Genomic DNA, 26,561 nt, shown 5'->3' with positions numbered 1-26,561 from the left:
TCCTCCTCTCCCTCCTCTCCATCTGTCTCCTTCCCCCTCCTCCTCTCCATCTGTCTCCCTCCCCCTCCTCCTCTCCATCTGTCTCCCTCCCCCTCCTCCTCTCCATCTGTCTCCCTCCCCCTCCTCCTCTCCATCTGTCTCCCTCTCCATCTCTCTCCCTCTCCCTCCTCCTCTCCATCTCTCTCCCTCCCCCCCTCCTCTCCATCTCTCTTCCTCCCCCTCCTCCTCTCCATCTCTCTCCCTCCCCCTCCTCCTCTCCATCTCTCTCCCTCCCCCTCCTCCTCTCCATCTCTCTCCCTCCCCCTCCTCCTCTCCATCTCTCTCCCTCCCCCTCCTCCTCTCCATCTGCCTCCTCTCCGTCTCCCTCCCCCTCCTCCTCTCCATCTGCCTCCCTCCTCCTCTCTGTCTCCCTCCCCCTCTCCATCTGTCTCCCTCCCCCTCCTCCTCTCCATCCGTCTCCCTCCCCCTCCTCCTCTCCGTCTCCCTCCCCCTCCTCCTCCTCTCCATCTGTCTCCTTCCCCCTCTTCCTCTCCTTCTCCCTCCATAGTGATGGGGAGAATGTTCCAGACTCTGTGCCGGTACCCCGTCCATCCTGCCGGGCCAAGACGGCAGCTTTGGACAAAACCAGACTGGACCTCAGTGCCCTCATCAACCAGGAGGCCAACACCTCGTAGAGTCCCAGGTCAGATAGGGTAGAGAGGTCAGGATGCGTGTTAGCTGCCTAGTGGAATCAGTAATGTATCAGAGTAGTGGACATGTAGATCAACAGGTTTAGAGACAGAAGGAATTCATCAACCTGAATGAAAAATGTGATTTTATTGGATTAAATAAAACGATTAAACTTCCTCCTTCCTGTTGTGTCTCTCTGCTGTAATTCTCCCTTTGTTATTGAGCTCTGTATCCCTCCAGGAAGTCCCATTGAGGTCTGTATCACTCCAGGAAGTCCCATTGAGCTCTGTATCCCTCCAGGAAGTCCCATTGAGCTCTGTATCCCTCCAGGAAGTCCCATTGAGGTCTGTATCACTCCAGGAAGTCCCATTGAGCTCTGTATCCCTCCAGGAAGTCCCATTGATCTCTGTATCCCTCTGTTATTGAGCTCTGTATCCCTCCAGGAAGTCCCATTGAGCTCTGTATCCCTCCAGGAAGTCCCATTGATCTCTGAATCCCTCTGTTATTGAGCTCTGTATCCCTCCAGGAAGTCCCATTGAGGTCTGTATCACTCCAGGAAGTCCCATTGAGCTCTGTATCCCTCCAGGAAGTCCCATTGATCTCTGTATCCCTCTGTTATTGAGGTCTGTATCCCTCCAGGAAGTCCCATTGAGCTCTGTATCCCTCCAGGAAGTCCCATTGATCTCTGTATCCCTCTGTTATTGAGGTCTGTATCCCTCCAGGAAGTCCCATTGAGGTCTGTATCCCTCCAGGAAGTCCCATTGATCTCTGTATCCCTCCAGGAACTCCCATTGATCTCTGTATCCCTCTGTTATTGAGGTCTGTATCCCTCCAGGAAGTCCCATTGAGCTCTGTATCCCTCCAGGAAGTTCCATTGAGCTCTTTATTCCTCCAGGAAGTTCCATTGAGGTCTTTATTCCTCCAGAAAGTTCCATTGAGGTCTTTATTCCTCCAGGAAGTCCCATTGAGCTCTGTATTCCTCCAGGAAGTTCCATTGAGGTTTTTATTCCTCCAGGAAGTTCCATTGAGCTCTGTATCCCTCCAGGAAGTCCCATTGAGCTCTGTATCCCTCCAGGAAGTCCCATTGAGCTCTGTATCCCTCCAGGAAGTCCCATTGAGCTCTGTATCCCTCCAGGAAGTCCCATTGAGCTCTGTATCCCTCCAGGAAGTCCCATTGATCTCTGTATCCCTCCAGGAAGTCCCATTGAGCTCTGTATCCCTCCAGGAAGTCCCATTGAGCTCTGTATCCCTCCAGGAAGTCCCATTGAGCTCTTTATTCCTCCAGGAAGTCCCATTGAGCTCTGTATCCCTCCAGGAAGTCCCATTGAGCTCTGTATCCCTCTAACAAAGGGAGACCACGTCATTACTGAGGTGTGTTTGTTCTGTGGGGGCGTTGCAGGGGTCACGGTGTGTGTGTGTGTGTGTGTGTGTGTTCTGTGGGGGCGTTGCAGGGGTCACGGTGTGTGTGTGTGTTCTGTGGGAGCGTTGCAGGGGTCACGGTGTGTGTGTGTGTGTGTTCTGTGGGGGCGTTGCAGGGGTCACGGTGTGTGTGTGTGGGGGGGGGATGGGGACTGAACGGGGTGTGGTACAGTACTGAGATAGTCATTATCACTGACCGCAACACATTGGTCCAGTTTCTGCCGGATCTTACATCTCAGCCAATCACATCGTGTGAAATAGCTATCTGATGCTCTACGCTGAACAAATATAAACGCAACATGAAAGAATTTCAAAGATTGAGTTACAGTTCGTATCAGTCAATTTAAAAAATATTCATTAGGTCACTAATCTATGGATTTCAGATATGAATTCTTTGGTCACAGATACCTTCACTAAAGTAGGGGCGTGGATCAGAAAACCAGTCAGTATCTGGTGTGACCGTTTGCCTCATGCAGCGCGACACATCTCCTTCACATAGAGTTGATCAGGCTGTTGATTGGAGTTGATCAGGCTGTTGATTGGAGTTGATCAGGCTGTTGATTGGAGTTGATCAGGCTGTTGATTGGAGTTGATCAGGCTGTTGATTAGAGTTGATCAGGCTGTTGATTGGAGTTGATCAGGCTGTTGATTGGAGTTGATCAGGCTGTTGATTGGAGTTGATCAGGCTGTTGATTAGAGTTGATCAGGCTGTTGATTGGAGTTGATCAGGCTGTTGATTGGAGTTGATCAGGCTGTTGATTGGAGTTGATCAGGCTGTTGATTAGAGTTGATCAGGCTGTTGTTTGGAGTTGATCAGGCTGTTGATTGGAGTTGATCAGGCTGTTGATTGGAGTTGATCAGGCTGTTGTTTGGAGTTGATCAGGCTGTTGATTGGAGTTGATCAGGCTGTTGATTAGAGTTGATCAGGCTGTTGATTAGAGTTGATCAGGCTGTTGATTAGAGTTGATCAGGCTGTTGATTAGAGTTGATCAGGCTGTTGATTAGAGTTGATCAGGCTGTTGATTAGAGTTGATCAGGCTGTTGATTAGAGTTGATCAGGCTGTTGATTAGAGTTGATCAGGCTGTTGATTGGAGTTGATCAGGCTGTTGATTGGAGTTGATCAGGCTGTTGATTAGAGTTGATCAGGCTGTTGATTGTGGCCTGTGGAATGTTGTCCCACTCCTCTTCAATGGCTGTGTGAAGTTACTGGATATTGGCGGGAACTGGAACACTCTGTCGTACACGTCGATCCAGAGCATCCCTAACATGCTCAATGGGTGACACGTCTGGTGAGTATGCAGATCACGGAAGAACTGGGACATTTTCAGCTTCCAGGAATTGTGTACAGATCCTTGTGACATGGGACCGTGCATTATTATGCTGAAACATGAGGTGATGGAGGAGGATGAGGTGCACCTGTGTATTGATCATGCTGTTTAATCAGCTTCTTGATGTTCCACGTCTGTCAAGTGCATGGATGATGAAAGCAGAAATCCAACAGGGATGGAAACACATTTTTGCACAAAACATGAAAGAAATAAACTTAATCTGCGTACAGAAAATATATGTAAATAAGGGATCTGTTTGTTTATAGATGTTTATATACATTTTGGAATAAAAAAAGTGTCTTTGTCATTATTGGGGTATAGTGATGTCATTATGGGGTATAGTGATGTCATTATTGGGGTATTGTGATGTCATTATGGGGTATTGTGATGTCATTATTGGGGTATTGTGATGTCATTATGGGGTATTGTGATGTCATTATTGGGGTATTGTGATGTCATTATGGGGTATTGTGATGTCATTATGGGGGTATTGTGATGTCATTATTGGGGTATTGTGATGTCATTATGGGGTATAGTGATGTCATTATTGGGGTATTGTGATGTCATTATGGGGTATAGTGATGTCATTATTGGGGTATAGTGATGTCATTGTGGGGTATTGTAAAATCCTTTCCATTGAGGGATGATAGGGGGGGTAGTGGGGTGTACAGGGTTAATAACCTCTGGGGGGGTAGTGGGGTGTACAGGGGTAATAACCTCTGGGGGGGGGTAGTGGGGTGTACAGGGGTAATAACCTCTGGGGGGGGGGGTAGTGGGGTGTACAGGGTTAATAACCTTTGGGGGGGGGGGTAGTGGGGTGTACAGGGTTAACCTCTGGGGGGGGGGGGGGGGTAGTGGGGTGTACAGGGTTAATAACCTCTGGGGGGGGGTAGTGGGGTGTACAGGGTTAATAACCTCTGGGGGGGGGGGGTAGTGGGGTGTACAGGGTTAATAACCTCTGGGGGGGGGGTAGTGGGGTGTACAGGGGTAATAACCTCTGGGGGGGGGTAGTGGGGTGTACAGGGGTAATAACCTCTGGGGGGGGGGGTAGTGGGGTGTACAGGGTTAATAACCTTTGGGGGGGGGTAGTGGGGTGTACAGGGTTAATAACCTCTGGGGGGGGGGGGGGGGTGTACAGGGTTAATAACCTCTGGGGGGGGGGGGGGGTGTACAGGGTTAATAACCTCAGGGGGGGGGGGGGTGTACAGGGTTAATAACCTCAGGGGGGGGGGGGGGGGGTGTACAGGGTTAATAACCTCAGGGGGGGGTAGTGGGGTGTACAGGGTTAATAACCTCTGGGGGGGGGGGGGGGTGTACAGGGTTAATAACCTCAGGGGGGGGGGGGGGTAGTGGGGTGTACAGGGTTAATAACCTCTGGGGGGGGGGGGTGTACAGGGTTAATAATGTTCACACACGACAGGTAGGTCTCATTTCATTCACATGTTTAATTCATTAATGCTCTGGGTGAAAACTAAGAAACCAAAGAACAGACAGAAAAGCCCAACAACAACAACAACATTGTTTAAAAGACAAAAGGCTTCAAGGCAACGTATCACATTAGCTTTAAAACGTCACACTAGAAGGTGGTTCCCGGGTCCCGGGCCGTACTGAAAGACATCCTGCATCACGTCCTCTTCACCACGCCACGGCCCAGAGTCGTGTGCTACGTCGGGGGTACGGTGTCCTTCGAGATGAGCCCGTAGCTTCTGGACAGAGTCGATATGAAGTAAGTAGGGTTTAAGTCACAAATAGCACCTTGTGCACTACCCTTGACCGGAGCGGCTCTGGTAGGGCACTAAATAGGGTGGGGGGGGGGGGTCAAACTGATTCCAAGCAGGGCCCTAGTGTCTGCTGGCTTTCCCCCTTTCAATTAAAGACCTAGACAACCAGGTGAGGGGGGAGTTCCTTACTAATTAGTGAGGGGGGGGGGGGGGGGGGGGTTTGTCATCGGGGCCGCGTCGGTCCAGCTCCAGTCTGCTGGTTGAGCCGTTAGATCGTGAGGTATGTTGTTTTGGAGGGGGAGGAGGGGGGGATCGTGGTGCTGCTTCTTTAATGCAGCAGACACTTTAACCTTCATACAAAATGGCTGCCGTGGCAGAGCAGACTAAAAACCTAGTTCACTTCTGCCACCTACCACACTGAAGTGTCCCTCCCTCATGGATCTAACGTGGACTAGTGTTAGGTAATATGGTGAAACTCCCTCCCTCCCAAGCTGAAGGTGAAACTCCCTCCCTCCCAAGCTGAAGGTGACACTCCCTCCCTCCCAAGCTGAAGGTGAAACTCCCTCCCAAGCTGAAGGTGAAACTCCCTCCTTCCCAAACTGATGGTGAAACTCCCTCCCTCCCAAACTGATGTTTACATCTATAATGTTTATAAATCCACGAGGGGAAGTGCACACATCATGGAGGAGAGAATCAGACCCTTATATATAGTGCACTACTTTATACCACAGCCCTACGGCACCCTATTCCCTATATAGTGCACTACTTTATACCACAGCCCTATGGCACCCTATTCCCTATATAGTGCACTACTTTATACCACAGCCCTACGGCACCCTATTCCCTATATAGTGCACTACTTTATACCTGAACATTATATGGCCCTGGTCTAAAATAGTGCCCTATATATAGGGAATAGGGTGCCATAGGGCTCTGGTCTAAAATAGTGCCCTATATATAGGGAATAGGGTGCCATAGGGCTCTGGTCTAAAATAGTGCCCTATATATAGGGAATAGGGTGCCATAGGGCTCTGGTCTAAAATAGTGCCCTATATATAGGGAATAGGGTGCCATAGGGCTCTGGTCTAAAATAGTGCCCTATATATAGGGAATAGGGTGCCATAGGGCTCTGGTCTAAAATAGTGCCCTATATATAGGGGATAGGGTGCCATAGGGCTCTGGTCTAAAATAGTGCCCTATATATAGGGGATAGGGTGTCATAGTAGACGCAGGGTTTGAATGTGTACTCTCCCAAACGGGCCTCCAGGCTCATTACAACAGAACTTGATGGGTTGGTAGTTGTATCAGACAAGGCAGAAGAAAGGTGTGTCAAAGTTTTAAAAACAAACGTTCTGTACAAACATATACACAGTTTGGTTTTTTTAAAGCAGTGTGTGTGTGTGTGGGGGGGGGCTGAATAGTTTAAAAATAGTGCAATGGTAAGCTTCTTCTGGTTCAACGTTTCCTTCTGCTACATAATGCCAAGGGGCAGTCTGAAGGCACCGAGTTGTTTTACGCGCAGTCACCGCGGAGACGGAGGGAGGAGCGTCCCGCCAATACAGTTACAACACAGTCACCGCGGAGACGGGACGGAGGACAGTCAGGTTCCTGCAGAGATGAGGGAGAGTAGAATGTTTTGTGATAAAACAATGATCTATAACTGTACAACAATATGGATCCAGATTAAGGATACTTCTATACTTTGGCTACTTGACTGTCAGAATGTAAACGAAACAACAGGAAGATAAAGTCATTACCCAGTATAAAGTCACGCCACCGCGGCCCGGTCAGGCCCCTCCCACGCGATTTTCTCATGACTTTCGTTGGCGGCGGGGTCGGTGATTGGCTCGTGGCTTTCGCTGGCGGCGGGGTCGGTGATTGGCTCGTGGATTTCGCTGGCGGCGGGGTCGGGGATTGGCTCGTGGCTTTCGCTGGTGGTGGGGTCGGTGATTGGCTCATGGATTTCGCTGGCGTCGGGGTCGGGGATTGGCTCGTGGCTTTCGCTGGCGGCGGGGTCGGTGATTGGCTCATGGCTTTCACTGGCGGTGGGGTCGGTGATTGGCTCATGGCTTTCGTTGGCGGCGGGGTCTGTGATTGGCTCGTGGCCTTCCCTGAATTTTTCTGTTTGCCTCTCCTGTTCCCGGCTCGGACCTGGTTGTGCTCCTGAACCATGACCTCCTGCGGCGAGCTGCTAGACTCCTTCCAGGGAACTCTCCTCTTCCTTCTCTCCGTTTTCACAGCTTTGTCGTCCTCTCCGCTCCTCTCCTCCTGTCTGGTCTCGTCGGGGCAGTATGTGTCGTCTAGATTGACGGTGCAGACGTCCCACTCCTTCTCAACGGTGGACTCTGTGTCGGGGGAGTTGATCTTCTTGAGGAACACGCAACACTCCTTCAGTCTCTCTGGACTCCAGGCTTTAGAGCTGAGACGCTGCTGTTTGGTGAGGCCTGTCAGCTGGTTGGGGCTGCAGGGATGACTGGTCTCTGAGGAGGCAGGTAGACAGTGGTGATGTGGAGACCTGGTGAGCTCCTCCCTGGGCTGAGCAGAAGGCCAGACCTGGTGAGGTGAGTTGCCTTCCTCCACCAGGCTTCTCCTCCAGATCAGCCTGTTGGGCTGCTTGGCTCTGAGGGTCCAGGTGAGGAACTTTTCTCTGACTCTGAGCAGAGTGGTTCTGTACGTCCCGAGGGCCCTGACCTTCCTACAAGGAGCTCTAAGACGCAGCCCGCCAGACGCCGGCCTCGCAGTGAACAGACGCCGCCTGGCATTCAGCTCTCTTCCACGTCGGAGCCGTTCCTGGGCCAGACGGAGCTGGGCGGGGCTCTTCGGCACAGCTTTGGCAAACTTCTTGATGTGTTTGCGTAGTCGCATGGTCTGCGGGCTGGGAAAGACGCTCTCCCTGCTGGCGTTCCGGGGGTAGTGCAGGAGCTCATAGGGGTTTCGGGAGCTGGTCTTCTTCACAATGCCCAGAGACTGAGTCTCAGTGGTCTGCATGAACCAGGAGGCCAGCCTCTCCACGCTGCAGCGCCGGTCAAACAGCAGCCGCACTGCCGACCCAACCTCTGGCTCCCAGGAGGACAAAGAGTCGTCGTCGAGTCTCTGCTTGGTGGACATGATCGTCCCCGTCCTGGTGGTGTGGGTGGTAGCGGCAGCGTCAGCGACCCAGCTTTGGGATATGAGGCGGATCCTGCGAGCCAGCTCTTGGTTCAGGCTGTCCTGGTCGGAGGAGACGGGCCACCACCTCAACGCCTCGCTGGAGCTGGCTGGGAAAATGGAGTCTACCGAAACCCCCGCTACCTGGCTCAGGTCCTCACACAACACCCCTCCTCTTCCCTCGCTCCTCCTCTCCTCCCTCCCGGACAGCAGCTCCTCCCGCCCTGGGGTGTCCTCTCCTCCCTCCTCCTTCCTCTTGCGATGGCTGCCCTTGCTGCTGGCCCTGTTGATCAGTAGCTGTCTGGATCGGCGCAGCAGGGCGGTACTGTGGCTCAGGGACCTAGAGGTGGAGGTGGCTACAGAGTGAAGCAGGTACACTGAAGGCTTCCTCACTCTCACAGAGTGACGCACCGCCAACACAGGAGGAGTCTGGGTCTGACGCTCCCTCTCTCCATCCTTGGACTCTGTCGTTCTCTCTATCTGCATCCGAGTGGCGTCCTCGCTAGTCGGCGTGCTGCTGATTTTCCTGGGCTCTTTGGAAGGCTGGGGTTCAGGAAGGAGGGCTTTCCGCTGACAGAGCTTCTCCGGAGATTTCCTGTCCCGGTTCATGTGGACCTTGCGTTTCCCCGGCGACGTGGTGGTGACGGTAACGGAGATTCCGGAGATCTTGACCTTGGCGGGTCTCCCTGGACGACGCATGGCCGCGGTACACTGCAGCTTCTGGCACTTGATAATGTTGCTGCTGTTGCTGGCGTGGGGAGCGAACCTTTTGTCCTTCACCGGTCTGACGAAGTTCAGATCCATCAGCTGCTCTGTAGCCTGGAGACAAGCAGCCTCCTCCGACACTGTCCTCTTTGTCCTGTGGGAGCGTCCGTACACCACGGTGATCTTCAGGTTCCTGTTGGCTGGGTCTCTCTCCTCGTTGCCCTCCTCCCCGGTGCTGCAGCCTAAGGGAACTCCACTGGACCGGTCCTGACCACCCTGCCTGGAGCCACAGCTCGGCTCTACACCCCTTTGCTTGGGCGGGCGGCCGATCGGCCTCTTGGCCCTCTTCTCCAGCTGGGGGCCCAGTTTCTTGGGACGTCCCGGACGTCTCTTTGTGGGGGTGGTTTCACGAAAAGGAGGCGAGCCGTCTCCGTTCTGGGACCCGGGAGACCGTTTTGGCGGGCTACCCCCCTCTCCTCCTCTCATCGTTCCACACAGCTTTGGTGATGACGATATGGTGTTCTTGGGTGGACTCCTGGTCTGGAGGGGACTCCTGGTCTGGAGGGGACTCCTAGTCTGGAGGGGACTCCTAGTCTGGAGGGGACTCCTGGTCTGGAGGGGACTCCTGGTCTGGGGTGGACTCCTGGTCTGGGGTGGACTCCTGGTCTGGGGTGGACTCCTGGTCTGGGGTGGACTCCTGGTCTTCGGTGGACTCCTGGTCTGTGGTGGACTCCTGGTCTTCGGTGGATTGTGAGTCTTCTCTGGGGTCTTCTCTGGACTTCCAGCCCACGATGACTCCTCACAGGGGTCAAAGGTCTCCTGTCCATGCCAGCTGGATCCTGGTGCAGCCGCCTTCAGGGTGTACCTCACCCCCTCCTCACCCACTACTGCAGACACAAACATCAGCTTGATGGGGCTGATGTACTGAGGCTGCTCTGTGGGGACCTCTGGCCTGGAGGCTGTCTGAGGGCTCGCTGGTTGGGACTGTTGGGCGGAGTGGGAGGAGCGTAAGCGCCCAAAAGGTTTGGCTGCTCTGAGCCTAACGTCTGCCCTGTTCTGGGAGCGCTGTTTAGGGGGACTCTGCTGCTCAGAGGAAGCTGCAGTGACGGGAATCACCTGACCTCGTCTCTGTGACTCACGGTCTGAAGTCTGACCTCTTGCTGTTGATCTACAGCCTCTGCCTCCCATCCTCTCCTGACTGACATCCTCAGGACTGGATGCCAGCGGTAATTCCTCTTCTCTTGCGTCGCCCAACCCCTCAGCCGTGTCTGTGGCCGAGGACGGGGAGTCTGTGCAATTGGTGTTGGGGGCATTGAGTGGTTGCCGATCCTTTGGCGTCCTCTGGGCGGAGAAGATCCTCTCTGAGAAACAGGCAGCAGAATACATCATCCTGGGCTCTGTGACGTAGGAGGAGAACCGCTGGGGAGGGACGATGCTCCTCCTGGACCTCCCAGCCTCGCTGCTCCCTCCTGGCTGGGACCTGCTGCCTCTCCTGGTTCTGCAGGGGTGGGAAGGGCTATTCCTGGCTGACACTCTGCTACTGTCCTTGCTGCTGCCTGCTGTCTCCTCCTCTTCCTCTCTACTCCTCTCAGGAAGACCACTGCTGGTACTACCTGGTGACTCCTCCTCTTCCTCTCTACTCCTCTCAGGAAGACCACTGCTGGTACTACCTGGTGACTCCTCCTCTTCCTCTCTACTCCTCTCAGGAAGACCACTGCTGGTACTACCTGGTGACTCCTCTTCCTCTCTACTCCTCTCAGGAAGACCACTGCCATGGTCACAGGTGCTGCTGGTACTACCTGGTGACTCCTCCTCTTCCTCTCTACTCCTCTCAGGAAGACCACTGCCATGGTCACAGGTGCTGCTGGTACTACCTGGTGACTCCTCCTCTTCCTCTCTACTCCTTTCAGGAAGACCACTGCTGGTACTACCTGGTGACTCCTCCTCTTTCCTCTTCTCAGGGAGGTCACTCCTACTGCTGTCCTGACAGGTGATGTTCCAGCTCTCTGGTTTGTGTTGGTCCTCCTGCGGGGGACTCTGTTGTGTAGAGGAGAGGACTGGGGGTTTCTCCATCTCCTCCTTCATGCCGACTCTATCCTTCGTGACTCTCACTGGACCTGCCTCCTCTGCTGTCACCTTCGACGTCGCGCCCTCCTTCACTCTACCGGTCTCTCCCTCCTTCACTCTACCGGTCTCTCCCTCCTTCACTCTACCGGTCTCTCCCTCCTTCACTCTACCGGTCTCGCCCTCCTTCACTCTACCGGTCTCGCCCTCCTTCACTCTACCGCTCTCTCCCTCCTTCACTCTACCGGTCTCGCCCTCCTTCACTCTACCGGTCTCGCCCTCCTTCACTCTACCGCTCTCTCCCTCCTTCACTCTACCGGTCTCTCCCTCCTTCACTCTACCGGTCTCTCCCTCCTCCACTCTACCGGTCTCTCCCTCCTCCACTCTACCGGTCTCTCCCTCCCCGGTCTCTCCCTCCTCCACTCTACCGGTCTCTCCCTCCTCCACTCTACCGGTCTCTCCCTCCTCCACTCTACCGGTCTCTCCCTCCTCCTCTGTGATTCTGTCTATCTCTGCTGTAACAGGGGTTGGTTCAGGTGACGAGCAGGTAGAAAAGGGCGTGGCACTGCGGCTCTTGTTCTTCCCTAGCGACAGCCTCCTGCCCAGCGATTGGTTCAGCCTGGCCAGCTCCCGTTTGATTAGCACGGTCTGGCGCCGGGCGGACGACTGGTCGGGCAAAGTCGCCATGGCAGCCAGGGCCTCCTGTCGCCGCCGGGAACGCGTCCGAGGTGGATGGCTCTCGTTGTTGTCATGGTGATGCAACATGTCGTTTAGGCTGTAGTCGCTGCCGCCACCCGTGTTCAGAACGGTGGTGATGATCTCACTCAGGTGGGCGTCGGCCCGGGACTCTGCAATGTGCCGATTGGCCGAGGTCGTCAGGTGGGGATCCTTCTCTAGGTTGTGATTGGCTAAGGCAGAGCTGAGTGGAGGATCCTCACCCACCTCCCCACCACACCCAGCCTCCTCCTCTTTTTCCCCCTCCTGCTGCTCCCTGTCCTCACCCACCTCCCCACCACACCCAGCCTCCTCCTCTTTTTCCCCCTCCTGCTGCTCCCTGTCCTCACCCACCTCCCCACCACACCCAGCCTCCTCCTCTTTTTCCCCCTCCTGCTGCAGAAGAGAGGGAGGCTTGTCTTCCTCCTTACCGTCCATGTCTGAGGGTATGGGGGAGAGAGGGGGAGGAGAGGGGGTGCGGGATCGCTCTCTCTTGAGGACAGGGCACTCGCTTCCTCCTCCACCTCCCGGGGCTGTGTGTCTGACCGGGGCCAGGTAGGTGTGTTCTGAGCAGCAGGAGGCACAGGGCTGGGGGTTGGAGCAACAGACAGAGGCCACGGGACAGACTGAGGGATTAGGGCACAGAGCGGAGGATGAACGAGAAGAGGAGGACGTGAAAGAGCACAGAGAAGAGGAGGAGCGAACCCCAGTGGTGTGTCCCAGGGACAGGCTCTGGCAGGACAGGCAGCGGAGGCTCTGGAGGCAGAAACAGACAGGAGGCAGCCAGCAGCAACAGCCTGGACCACCTGGTGTCTTCCAGTCAGTCGGACGCGTGGCTCCACGACGGCTCCAACAGCCAGTGAAGGAAGGAGGAGAGGAAGTGTCGTCCTGTTGTTTGGCCACCAGGTGGCCGCAGAGAGGGTCTGGGGGCGGGACGAGGCGGCGATGGGCGTCCCTGTAGGCCAATGATAGACGGTGCTGCTGGTGGGCGAGCCTCAGGATTCGCTGGAGCAGAGAGCGATGGGCGGGGCATAACGTGGAGCGTACCGCTTCCAGAGCAGAGCTCCTCCCACTTGGGGCATCGGGCATCCCAGCATCCTCTGCTTCCCTCTGGGGTTCATCCGTAACCGGGGGCAACAGGGAGCTAGAGATAGACAGGGGATAGGAAAAATATTTTATTTAATTAAAAGGAGCCGCTTCATTAAATTCACCAACTAAACCGTAGGACTCATTCTTATGCAGATTCATTACCATCACAGAAACAATGACCACACAACAGAAGTCGGTTTATTTATGAAGGCAGAGAGGCTTTATACCAACGCAGAACAGACGGTCAACAACTCTAACAGTCAACACAAAGCACTGGTGGTCTCATACGGAAAAAATCTACTTAAATTTAGCAATATTTGAGATTCTTCAAAGTAGCCACCCTTTGCCTTGACAGCTTTGCACACTCTTGGCATTCTCTCAACCAGCTTCATGAGGTAGTCACCTGGAATGCATTTCAATTAACAGGTGTGCCTTAAGTTAATTTGTGGAATTTTTGTTCCTTCTGAATGCGTTTGAGCCAATCAGTTGTGTTGTGACAAGGTAGGGGGGGTTATACAGAAGATAGCCCTATTTGGTAAAAGACCAAGTCCATATTATGGCAAGAACAGCTCAAATAAGCAAAGAGAAATGACAGTCCATCATTACTTTAAGACATGAAGTCAGTCAATCTGGAAAACTTCAAGAACTTTGAAAGTTTCTTCAAGTTCAGTCGCAACAATCATCAAGCGCTGTGATGAAACTGGCTCTCATGAGGACCGCCACAGGAAAGGAAGACCCAGAGTTCCCTCTGCTGCAGAGGACAAGTTCATTAGAGTTACCAGCCTCAGAAATTGCAGCCCAAATAAATGCTTCACAGAGTTCAAGTAACAGACACGTCTCAACATCAACTGTTCAGAGGAGACTGTGTGAATCAGGCCTTCATGGTTGAATTGCTGCAAAGAAACCACTACTAAAGGACACCAATAATAAGAAGAGACTTGCTTGGGCCAAGAAACACGAGCAATGGACATTAGACCGGTGGAAACGAGTCCAAATTGGAGATTTTTGGTTCCAACGCCATGTCTTGGTGAGATGCAGAGTAGGTGAACGGATGATCTCTGCATGTGTGGTTCCCACCGTGAAACATGGAGGAGGAGGTGTGATGGTGTGGGGGTGCTTTGCTGGTGACAACCCATAAAAGTTGAGTGGTGATAACAGCTCCCTATAAGGGTTGAGTGGTGATAACAGCCCCCCATAAGGGTTGAGTGGTGATAACAGCCTGTCTTTATAGAGGTGACCCACCATAAGGGTTGAGTGGTGATAACAGCCCCCCATAAGGATTGAGAGGTGATAACAGCCTGTCTTTATAGAGGTGACCCACCATAAGGGTTGAGTGGTGTTAACAGCCCACCATAAGGGTAGAGTGGTGATAACAGCTCCCTATAAGGGTTGAGTGGTGATAACAGCCTGTCTTTATAGAGGTGACCCACCATAAGGGTTGAGAGGTGATAACAGCCCCCCATAAGGGTTGAGTGGTGATAACAGCCTGTCTTTATAGAGGCGACCCCCATAAGGATGGAGAGGTGATAACAGCCCCCCATAAGGGTTGAGAGTTGATAACAGCCTGTCTTTATAGAGGCGACCCCCATAAGGGTTGAGTGGTGATAACAGCCCACCATAAGAGTTGAGAGGTGATAACAGCCCCCCATAAGGGTTGAGTGGTGATAACAGCCTGTCTTTATAGAGGTGACCCACCATAAGGGTTGAGAGGTGATAACAGCCCCCTATAAGGGTTGAGAGGTGATAACAGCCCCCCATAAGGATTGAGAGGTGATAACAGCCCCCCATAAGGGTTGAGAGGTGATAACAGCCCACCATAAGGGTTGAGTGGTGATAACAGCCCCCCATAAGGGTTGAGAGGTGATAACAGCCCACCATAAGGGTTGAGTGGTGATAACAGCCCACCATAAGGGTTGAGAGGTGATAACAGCCTGTCTTTATAGAGGCGACCCCCATAAGGGTTGAGTGGTGATAACAGCCTGTCTTTATAGAGGTGACCCACCATAAGGGTTGAGAGGTGATAACAGCCCACCATAAGGGTTGAGTGGTGATAACAGCCCACCATAAGGGTTGAGATGTGATAAAACAGAACCAGACCAATAATAAGTAAATAATTGAGGAATAAAACCATCTTCTAAACATTTAACTGAATGTAACATAATTAAAACATGAATTGAAACAATGCAGAGTTTCTACACATTTTGCCATGAAACTGGAATCATATTTTAGCAGTTATAAAGTCATTTCCCTTCAATTCTACACACGTTGCCATGGCTACAGCTGCGTTCTAATTCTGGAACATTATAACATCAATGGGGGCCTGATTGTCTAGCGTATATTTTGGGTGCTGGGTAGTGCTTATATTCTTTACATATATAGGTCCATTAACCCTTCTACATACTTTGTATTTAGTCATTAACTGGTCTAGGAACAGTGGGTTAACTGGTCTAGGAACAGTGGGGTTAACTGGTCTAGGAACAGTGGGTTAACTGGTCTAGGAACAGTGGGTTAACTGGTCTAGGAACAGTGGGTTAACTGGTCTAGGAACAGTGGGTTAACTGGTCTAGGAACAGTGGGGTTAACTGGTCTAGGAACAGTGGGTTAACTGGTCTAGGAACAGTGGGTTAACTGGTCTAGGAACAGTGGGTTAACTGGTCTAGGAACAGTGGGTTAACTGGTCTAGGAACAGTGGGTTAACTGGTCTAGGAACAGTGGGTTAACTGGTCTAGGAACAGTGGGTTAACTGGTCTAGGAACAGTGGAACAGTGGGTTAACTGGTCTAGGAACAGTGGGTTAACTGGTCTAGGAACAGTGGGTTAACTGGTCTAGGAACAGTGGGTTAACTGGCCTAGGAACAGTGGGTTAACTGGTCTAGGAACAGTGGGTTAACTGGTCTAGGAACAGTGGGTTAACTGGTCCAGGAACAGTGGGTTAACTGGTCTAGGAACAGTGGGTTAACTGGCCTAGGAACAGTGGGTTAACTGGTCTAGGAACAGTGGGGTTAACTGGTCTAGGAACAGTGGAACAGTGGGTTAACTGGTCTAGGAACAGTGGGTTAACTGGTCTAGGAACAGTGGGTTAACTGGTCTAGGAACAGTGGGTTAACTGGTCTAGGAACAGTGGAACAGTGGGTTAACTGGTCTAGGAACAGTGGGGTTAACTGGTCTAGGAACAGTGGGTTAACTGGTCTAGGAACAGTGGGTTAACTGGTCTAGGAACAGTAGGGTTAACTGGTCTAGGAACAGTGGGTTAACTGGTCTAGAAACAGTGGGTTAACTGGTCCAGGAACAGTGGGTTAACTGTTCTAGAAACAGTGGGTTAACTGGTCCAGGAACAGTGGGTTAACTGGTCTAGGAACAGTGGGTTAACTGGTCTAGGAACAGTGGGGTTAACTGGTCTAGGAACAGTGGGGTTAACTGGTCTAGGAACAGTGGGTTAACTGGTCTAGGAACAGTGGGTTAACTGGTCTAGGAACAGTGGGTTAACTGGTTTGTTCAGGGGGCAGAACGACAGATTTTTACCTTGGTCAGCTCGGGGGATTCGATCTTGCAACCTTTCGGTTACCAGTCCAACACTCTAATACTGTGCGGCAGGTAGCCTAGTGGTTAGAGTGCAGTGGTGGAAAGAGCACCCTATTGTCATACTTGAGTAAAACTGAAGAAAATAAACTATTGGAAAATGACTCCAGTAAAAGTGAAAGTCACCCTTTAAAAATACGACTTAAGTAAAAGTCAAAAGAATAATTTGTTTTTAAATATACTTAAGTATCAAAAGTAAAAAATTATTTTAAATTCCTTTTATTAAGAAAAGCATTTTATTTACAGATGTCCAGAGGCCACACCCCAACACTCTGACATCATTTACAGATGTCCAGAGGCCACACCCCAACACTCTGACATCATTTACAGATGTCCAGAGGCCACACCCCAACACTCTGACATCATTTACAGATGTCCAGAGGCCACACCCCAACACTCTGACATCATTTACAGATGTCCAGAGGCCACACCCCAACACTCTGACATCATTTACAGATGTCCAGGGGCCACACCCCAACACTCTGACATCATTTACAGATGTCCAGAGGACACACCCCAACACTCTGACATCATTTACAGATGTCCAGAGGCCACACCCCAACACTCTGACATCATTTACAGATGTCCAGAGGCCACACCCCAACACTCTGACATCATTTACAGATGTCCAGAGGACACACCCCAACACTCTGACATCATTTACAGATGTCCAGAGGCCACACCCCAACACTCTGACATCATTTACAGATGTCCAGAGGCCACACCCCAACACTCTGACATCATTTACAGATGTCCAGAGGACACACCCCAACACTCTGACATCATTTACAGATGTCCAGAGGCCACACCCCAACACTCTGACATCATTTACAGATGTCCAGAGGCCACACCCCAACACTCTGACATCATTTACAGATGTCCAGAGGACACACCCCAACACTCTGACATCATTTACAGACGTCCAGAGGACACACCCCAACACTCTGACATAATTTACAGATGTCCAGAGGCCACACCCCAACACTCTGACATCATTTACAGATGTCCAGAGGCCACACCCCAACACTCTGACATCATTTACAGATGTCCAGAGGCCACACCCCAACACTCTGACATCATTTACAGATGTCCAGAGGACACACCCCAACACTCTGACATCATTTACAGACGTCCAGAGGACACACCCCAACACTCTGACATCATTTACAGACGTCCAGAGGACACACCCCAACACTCTGACATCATTTACAGATGTCCAGAGGCCACACCCCAACACTCTGACATCATTTACAGATGTCCAGGGGACACACCCCAACACTCTGACATCATTTACAGATGTCCAGAGGCCACACCCCAACACTCTGACATCATTTACAGATGTCCAGAGGCCACACCCCAACACTCTGACATCACTCTGACATCATTTACAGATGTCCAGAGGCCACACCCCAACACTCTGACATCATTTACAGACGTCCAGGGGACACACCCCAACACTCTGACATCTAAGCATTCAAAAATAGAACGAGTACTTTTTGGGCGTCAGAGAAAATGTAAAAATGACATTATTTTCTTTAGGAATGTAGAGAAGTGAAAGTTGTCCAAAATATAAAATAGTAAAGTACAGATACCCCCCCCCCCCCCCTAAAAAAAAAACCCACAAGTTAAAATACTTTAAAATACTACTTAAGTACTGCTAGAGTACCAGCTTCTTCCCCGATTCAGTCAGCCTCACCTCCTAGTGGTCTAAATGGGGCAAGTACTGGAGACAATAAATACAATTATCAATATAACATTTAAAATCACCAACTCATTTAGAACAGAACAACACGGCATCAAAGGGCCTCTTTAAAGATTTATTTTAATTATTTTTTTTTTAGACACAAATCAATCAAAAGAATATTTAAAAAAAATCACAGACCTGAAAGCAAAATGTAGAAAGAAAAAGATTTCAGCAAAACGAAATTAAATTAATAATTAATAATTAAACATCTATCATTCAGAGTCCAAATCGATGTATAAAATAACTGATTTCTGTTCAAGTATTTATTTGTTTAATTATGTAGACCGTTGAAAACAACGAAGAAATCACCTGAAGATGTACACAAGCAAGGCTGTTACCGGTATTGGGGAGTGTAACCATGGTAATACCGCAGTAGAACCTCGTCTGAGTTTGGGGTCGGTCAGTGTAACCATGGTAATACCGCAGTAGAACCTCGTCTGAGTTTGGGGTCGGTCAGTGTAACCATGGTAATACCGCAGTAGAACCTCGTCTGAGTTTGGGGTCGGTCAGTGTAACCATGGTAATACCGCAGTAGAACCTCGTCTGAGTTTGGGGTCGGTCAGTGTAACCATGGTAATACCGCAGTAGAACCTCGTCTGAGTTTGGGGTCGGTCAGTGTAACCATGGTAATACCGCAGTCGAACCTCGTCTGAGTTTGGGGTCGGTCAGTGTAACCATGGTAATACCGCAGTAGAACCTCGTCTGAGTTTGGGGTCGGTCAGTGTAACCATGGTAATACCGCAGTAGAACCTCGTCTGAGTTTGGGGTCGGTCAGTGTAACCATGGTAATACCGCAGTAGAACCTCGTCTGAGTTTGGGGTCGGTCAGTGTAACCATGGTAATACCGCAGTAGAACCTCGTCTGAGTTTGGGGTCGGTCAGTGTAACCATGGTAATACTGCAGTAGAACCTAGTCTGAGTTTGGGGTCGGTCAGTGTAACCATGGTAATACCGCAGTAGAACCTCGTCTGAGTTTGGGGTCGGTCAGTGTAACCATGGTAATACCGCAGTAGAACCTAGTCTGTGTTTGTGTCGGTCAGTGTAACCATGGTAATACCGCAGTAGAACCTAGTCTGAGTTTGGGTCGGTCAGTGTAACCATGGTAATACTGCAGTAGAACATAGTCTGTGTTTGTGTCGGTCAGTGTAACCATGGTAATACCGCAGTAGAACCTCGTCTGAGTTTGGGGTCGGTCAGTGTAACCAAGGTAATACCGCAGTAGAACCTAGTCTGTGTTTGTGTCGGTCAGTGTAACCATGGTAATACCGCAGTAGAACCTAGTCTGAGTTTGGGTCGGTCAGTGTAACCATGGTAATACCGCAGTAGAACCTAGTCTGTGTTTGTGTCGGTCAGTGTAACCATGGTAATACCGCAGTAGAACCTAGTCTGAGTTTGGGTCGGTCAGTGTAACCATGGTAATACTGCAGTAGAACATAGTCTGAGTTTGGGTCGGTCAGTGTAACCATGGTAATACCGCAGTAGAACCTAGTCTGTGTTTGTGTCGGTCAGTGTAACCATGGTAATACTGCAGTAGAACCTAGTCTGAGTTTGGGTCGGTCAGTGTAACCATGGTAATACTGCAGTAGAACATAGTCTGAGTTTGGGTCGGTCAGTGTAACCATGGTAATACCGCAGTAGAACCTAGTCTGAGTTTGGGTCGGTCAGTGTAACCATGGTAATACCGCAGTAGAACCTCGTCTGAGTTTGGGTCGGTCAGTGTAACCATGGTAATACCGCAGTAGAACCTCGTCTGAGTTTGGGTCGGTCAGTGTAACCATGGTAATACCGCAGAGCATGAATATATCCTGAGTTAGTAAAGAAATACGAAATGTAACAGATTGGATTCATCAGGAGGAGAGTGTCCCCAGAGAGGTGAGACTACACCATCTAGACTAGTGTCAGTCATCAGGAGGGGAGGGGAGTGTCCCCAGAGAGGTGAGACTACACCATCTAGACTAGTGTCAGTCATCAGGAGGGGAGGGGAGTGTCCCCAGAGAGGTGAGACTACACCATCTAGACTAGTGTCAGTCATCAGGAGGGGAGGGGAGTGTCCCCAGAGAGGTGAGACTACACCATCTAGACTAGTGTCAGTCATCAGGAGGGGAGGGGAGTGTCCCCAGAGAGGTGAGACTACACCATCTAGACTAGTGTCAGTCATCAGGAGGGGAGTGTCCCCAGAGAGGTGAGACTACACCATCTAGACTAGTGTCAGTCATCAGGAGGGGAGGGGAGTGTCCCCAGAGAGGTGAGACTACACCATCTAGACTAGTGTCAGTCATCAGGAGGGGAGTGTCCCCAGAGAGGTGAGACTACACCATCTAGACTAGTGTCAGTCATCAGGAGGGGAGTGTCCCCAGAGAGGTGAGACTACACCATCTAGACTAGTGTCAGTCATCAGGAGGGGAGGGGAGTGTCCCCAGAGAGGTGAGACTACACCATCTAGACTAGTGTTAGTCATCAGGAGGGGAGGGGAGTGTCCCCAGAGAGGTGAGACTACACCATCTAGACTAGTGTCAGTCATCAGGAGGGGAGGGGAGTGTCCCCAGAGAGGTGAGACTACACCATCTAGACTAGTGTCAGTCATCAGGAGGAGAGTGTCCCCAGAGAGGTGAGACTACACCATCTAGACTAGTGTCAGTCATCAGGAGGGGAGGGGAGTGTCCCCAGAGAGGTGAGACTACACCATCTAGACTAGTGTCAGTCATCAGGAGGGGAGGGGAGTGTCCCCAGAGAGGTGAGACTACACCATCTAGACTAGTGTCAGTCATCAGGAGGGGAGGGGAGTGTCCCCAGAGAGGTGAGACTACACCATCTAGACTAGTGTCAGTCATCAGGAGGAGAGTGTCCCCAGAGAGGTGAGACTACACCATCTAGACTAGTGTCAGTCATCAGGAGGGGAGTGGAGTGTCCCCAGAGAGGTGAGACTACACCATCTAGACTAGTGTCAGTCATCAGGAGGGGAGTGTCCCCAGAGAGGTGAGACTACACCATCTAGACTAGTGTCAGTCATCAGGAGGGGAGGGGAGTGTCCCCAGAGAGGTGAGACTACACCATCTAGACTAGTGTCAGTCATCAGGAGGGGAGGGGAGTGTCCCCAGAGAGGTGAGACTACACCATCTAGACTAGTGTCAGTCATCAGGAGGGGAGGGGAGTGTCCCCAGAGAGGTGAGACTACACCATCTAGACTAGTGTCAGTCATCAGGAGGAGAGTGTCCCCAGAGAGGTGAGACTACACCATCTAGACTAGTGTCAGTCATCAGGAGGGGAGGGGAGTGTCCCCAGAGAGGTGAGACTACACCATCTAGACTAGTGTCAGTCATCAGGAGGGGAGGGGAGTGTCCCCAGAGAGGTGAGACTACACCATCTAGACTAGTGTCAGTCATCAGGAGGGGAGTGTCCCCAGAGAGGTGAGACTACACCATCTAGACTAGTGTCAGTCATCAGGAGGAGAGTGTCCCCAGAGAGGTGAGACTACACCATCTAGACTAGTGTCAGTCATCAGGAGGAGAGTGTCCCCAGAGAGGTGAGACTACACCATCTAGACTAGTGTCAGTCATCAGGAGGGGAATGTCCCCAGAGAGGTGAGCCTACACCATCTAGACTAGTGTCAGTCATCAGGAGGGGAGGGGAGTGTCCCCAGAGAGGTGAGACTACACCATCTAGACTAGTGTCAGTCATCAGGAGGAGAGTGTCCCCAGAGAGGTGAGACTACACCATCTAGACTAGTGTCAGTCATCAGGAGGGGAGGGGAGTGTCCCCAGAGAGGTGAGACTACACCATCTAGACTAGTGTCAGTCATCAGGAGGGGAGGGGAGTGTCCCCAGAGAGGTGAGACTACACCATCTAGACTAGTGTCAGTCATCAGGAGGGGAGGGGAGTGTCCCCAGAGAGGTGAGCCTACACCATCTAGACTAGTGTCAGTCATCAGGAGGAGAGTGTCCCCAGAGAGGTGAGACTACACCATCTAGACTAGTGTCAGTCATCAGGAGGGGAGGGGAGTGTCCCCAGAGAGGTGAGACTACACCATCTAGACTAGTGTCAGTCATCAGGAGGGGAGGGGAGTGTCCCCAGAGAGGTGAGACTACACCATCTAGACTAGTGTCAGTCATCAGGGGGAGAGTGTCCCCAGAGAGGTGAGACTACACCATCTAGACTAGTGTCAGTCATCAGGAGGAGATTGTCCCCAGAGAGGTGAGACTACACCATCTAGACTAGTGTCAGTCATCAGGAGGGGAGTGTCCCCAGAGAGGTGAGACTACACCATCTAGACTAGTGTCAGTCATCAGGAGGGGAGGGGAGTGTCCCCAGAGAGGTGAGACTACACCATCTAGACTAGTGTCAGTCATCAGGGGGGGAGGGGAGTGTCCCCAGAGAGGTGAAACTACACCATCTAGACTAGTGTCAGTCATCAGGAGGGGAGGGGAGTGTCCCCAGAGAGGTGAGACTACACCATCTAGACTAGTGTCAGTCATCAGGAGGGGAGGGGAGTGTCCCCAGAGAGGTGAGACTACACCATCTAGACTAGTGTCAGTCATCAGGAGGGGAGGGGAGTGTCCCCAGAGAGGTGAGGCAGGTAGGTACAGAGCCATATGATACTACTATAGACCAGAGCCCTATTCCCTATATAGTGCACTACTTTAGACCAGAGCCCTATTCCATATATAGTGGTACTACTATAGACCAGAGCCCTATTCCCTATATAGTGGTACTACTATAGACCAGAGCCCTATTCCCTATATAGTGGTACTACTATAGACCAGAGCCCTATTCCCTATATAGTACACTACTATAGACCAGAGCCCTATTCCCTATATAGTGGTACTACTATAGACCCTATTCCCTATATAGTGGTACTACTATAGACCCTATTCCCTATATAGTGGTACTACTATAGACCCTATTCCCTATATAGTGGTACTACTATAGACCCTATTCCCTATATAGTGGCACTAGTATAGACCCTATTCCCTAGATAGTGCACCTGGCCTGCTGGATGCCTTTGAGAGTTGATAAGGTCCATTGCAGCCATTTTGTGTTTCTGGGTAACAATGAAGTACCTCATGGTGATTGTTTTCAATTAAAATGTTCAAAAATAAATAAATTCTTCTTAGCAAAGAGCAACTTCTCAAGCAAGACTTTAGCTGGAGCTGTCTGGGAGGGGTCTCCGCGGGGAGAGAAAAGTGACAACCTGCTGTTATTGGCAGAGAGGTTTGGAACTCACCTTCCTATTGGTCTATTAACTACATCCCACCAAAACTGACATTTCAGGTGGTCTTTTCAAAACAGCTCTGCCAACCTCAGTGTGGAAATATACATATAAAACACAGGAAAATCACGTTTTTTGACTACACTGGGCCTTTAATGTCAAACCCTGAGGCCCTGGTCCAAAGCAATGCACTATACTGGGAATAGAGGTTCCCTTACAGCCTGTAGTTGGAATATAGTGGGGTCGGCACCTTGAAAACATTGACATTGGCAACAAATTAATAAGCCAAGGAGGAATTAACAAGGGAAGGAACCACAGTGTTTGTCAGTGTTTTCCAGGTGACCCTAATTAGAGAAGTTACAGGACATGTCGTTTTCATACTTCACGTTGCTAGGCAACATATTCACGCTTCGTCTATTCCTCTCTGATAAGATACCGTTGCACTAACATGCTTATCTAGCCACACAGCAGCACTGATACCAGGCGGTATTAGTTAACTAGCTACGTTTGCTCTGACTCCGAGTACATTTAGCAAGCTAGCCAACTAGCGATTAGCCGCTCATCTAGCCACACAGCAGCACTGGTACCAGGCAGTATTAGTTAACTAGCGATTAGCCGCTCATCTAGCCATACAGTAGCACTGGTACCAGGCAGTATTAGTCAACTAGCCGTTAGCCGCCCATTAGCCGCTCTGTCTTTGAGTAACACTTGAGTAACGAGGCAGGGCTCGGTGTGGTTAGCGGCATGCAGGAGAGGGAGAACGATGACTCAAGAAGCATAACGAATTGAACTATAAAACGGACATTATAATACGCGTCAGAGTTGCGTACTACATTTAACAAACCAAACACTGAAATAACGGTACAGAAGGCAAAGTGAAAACTAGAACCCGTCCGAGCATCAACGCCGGTATATAGTAACACACGGAATACCCGCCCAGCGCTAGGAGGAACTTCAAGGGATACTTCGGGATGTCGGCATTAGTTACTTACTTCCCCAGAGTCAGGTGAACGTGTGGATACCATTTTTATGTCCCCGAGTCCAATGTGAAGGTAGTTAGAGGTAGTTTTGTGAGCCGATGCTAACTAGCGTTACCCATAGACTTACAGTCATTGCGCTATCTGCTAGCATTCTAGTAGGTGTAATGACTGGAAGTATATGGGTATCTGCTAGCATGTGATCAGATCCTCATAGACTTCCAGCCATTACACCTACCCACCTAGAATGCTAGCTGTTCGCATAGACTTCCAGTCATTGCGCTAATGCTAGTTAGCAACTTCTTTCAAACTGCACACAGACATGCAAAAAAATGGTATCCATGAGTTCATCTGACTCTGGGGAAAATAGATCATATCCTGTAAGTATCCCTTTAAAAATGCACCTTATAGGCTTCATAGTGTCTCTTAAACTCTGTAGGTTTAAGAGAAGAGGATTCAGTGAGGGTGACAACAACACAAAGATGTCTCAGGTCCCGTTTAAAAAAAAAAAATCCTTCTGTTCTAAACAGCAGTAAATGGCTTGTTGTTATCCTTCACAGGGTCGTCGTTGAGGAAGTAGAGGTTCATACAGGAATCTGTCCATGTTCAGACCAGAGACGTTGTGAGACCAGAGACGTTGTGAGATCAGAGACGTTGTGAGATCAGAGACGTTATGAGATCAGAGACGTTGTGAGATCAGAGACGTTGTGAGATCAGAGACGTTATGAGACCAGAGACGTTGTGAGATCAGAGACGTTATGAGACCAGAGACGTTATGAGATCAGAGACGTTATGAGACCAGAGACGTTATGAGACCAGAGACGTTATGAGACCAGAGACGTTATGAGATCAGAGACGTTATGAGATCAGAGACGTTATGAGACCAGAGACGTTATGAGACCAGAGATAGACAGGCTGAGAGGTTAATGAAAGAGCAGCATTAAGTGGGAGGAATTACAGAAATCCCCCCCCCCAACACCCTGAAAATTGTGTTTTGGTCCAATAGCAACGGCTCCTTCTGAGATGCCCAATACCAGAGATGATAGAAAACAGAGAGAGAGATCAATAGCTAAATACAACGGCTCCTTCTGAGATGCCCAATACCAGAGAAGATAGAAAACAGAGAGAGAGTAATATAACCTGGTCTGCATGGACACACAGTGACCTGGGTAATATAACCTGGTCTGCATGGACACACAGTGACCTGGGTAATATAACCTGGTCTGCATGGACACACAGTGACCTGGGTCATATAACCTGGTCTGCATGGACACACAGTGACCTGGGTAATATAACCTGGTCTGCATGGACACACAGTGACCTGGGTCATATAACCTGGTCTGCATGGACACACAGTGACCTGGGTCATATAACCTGGTCTGCATGGACACACAGTGACCTGGGTCATATAACCTGGTCTGCATGGACACACAGTGACCTGGGTCATATAACCTGGTCTGCATGGACACACAGTGACCTGGGTAATATAACCTGGTCTGCATGGACACACAGTGACCTGGGTAATATAACCTGGTCTGCATGGACACACGGTGACCTGGGTCATATAACCTGGTCTGCATGGACACACAGTGACCTGGGTCATATAACCTGGTCTGCATGGACACACAGTGACCTGGGTAATATAACCTGGTCTGCATGGACACACAGTGACCTGGGTCATATAACCTGGTCTGCATGGACACACAGTGACCTGGGTAATATAACCTGGTCTGCATGGACACACAGTGACCTGGGTCATATAACCTGGTCTGCATGGACACACAGTGACCTGGGTAATATAACCTGGTCTGCATGGACACACAGTGACCTGGGTAATATAACCTGGTCTGCATGGACACACAGCGACCTGGGTCATATAACCTGGTCTGCATGGACACACAGTGACCTGGGTCATATAACCTGGTCTGCATGGACACACAGTGACCTGGGTAATATAACCTGGTCTGCATGGACACACAGTGACCTGGGTAATATAACCTGGTCTGCATGGACACACGGTGACCTGGGTAATATAACCTGGTCTGCATGGACACACAGTGACCTGGGTCATATAACCTGGTCTGCATGGACACACAGTGACCTGGGTCATATAACCTGGTCTGCATGGACACACGGTGACCTGGGTAATATAACCTGGTCTGCATGGACACACAGTGACCTGGGTCATATAACCTGGTCT

General features: G+C 50.7%; 2 protein-coding genes across 16 annotated transcripts in view; one reads left to right on the top strand and one right to left on the bottom strand.

The window, feature by feature from the left end:
- The window catches only part of LOC118936640 (condensin complex subunit 3-like), an 81,110-nt gene extending 80,264 nt beyond the window's left edge, over positions 1–846 (top strand). For all 7 annotated transcript variants that reach the window (XM_036973503.1, XM_036973507.1, XM_036973502.1 and 4 more), the window contains one exon: positions 548–846. In XM_036973503.1, coding sequence (XP_036829398.1) covers positions 548–674 — 127 coding nt within the window. In that variant the 3' untranslated portion in view covers positions 675–846. The remainder of the gene's footprint in view (positions 1–547) is intronic.
- A 5,386-nt stretch (positions 847–6,232) lies between these two features.
- LOC110512243 (serine/arginine repetitive matrix protein 2) overlaps positions 6,233–26,561 on the bottom strand; it is a 49,873-nt gene continuing 29,544 nt past the window's right edge. For 3 of the 9 annotated variants that reach the window (XM_036973489.1, XM_036973497.1, XM_036973498.1), the window contains 2 exons: positions 6,896–12,912; positions 6,233–6,746 (listed from right to left, as the gene is read on the bottom strand). In XM_036973489.1, the coding sequence (XP_036829384.1) occupies positions 6,739–6,746; positions 6,896–12,912 (6,025 nt within the window). In that variant the 3' untranslated portion in view covers positions 6,233–6,738. The remainder of the gene's footprint in view (positions 6,747–6,895; positions 12,913–26,561) is intronic. The other 6 variants (XM_036973494.1, XM_036973491.1, XM_036973492.1 and 3 more) reach the window with 6 other exon arrangements.

This window comes from Oncorhynchus mykiss, unplaced genomic scaffold (genome assembly GCF_013265735.2).
Source record: "Oncorhynchus mykiss isolate Arlee unplaced genomic scaffold, USDA_OmykA_1.1 un_scaffold_259, whole genome shotgun sequence".
NCBI classification, from domain to species: Eukaryota; Metazoa; Chordata; class Actinopteri; order Salmoniformes; family Salmonidae; genus Oncorhynchus; species Oncorhynchus mykiss.
This window is presented reverse-complemented; position numbering and strand designations above follow the sequence as displayed.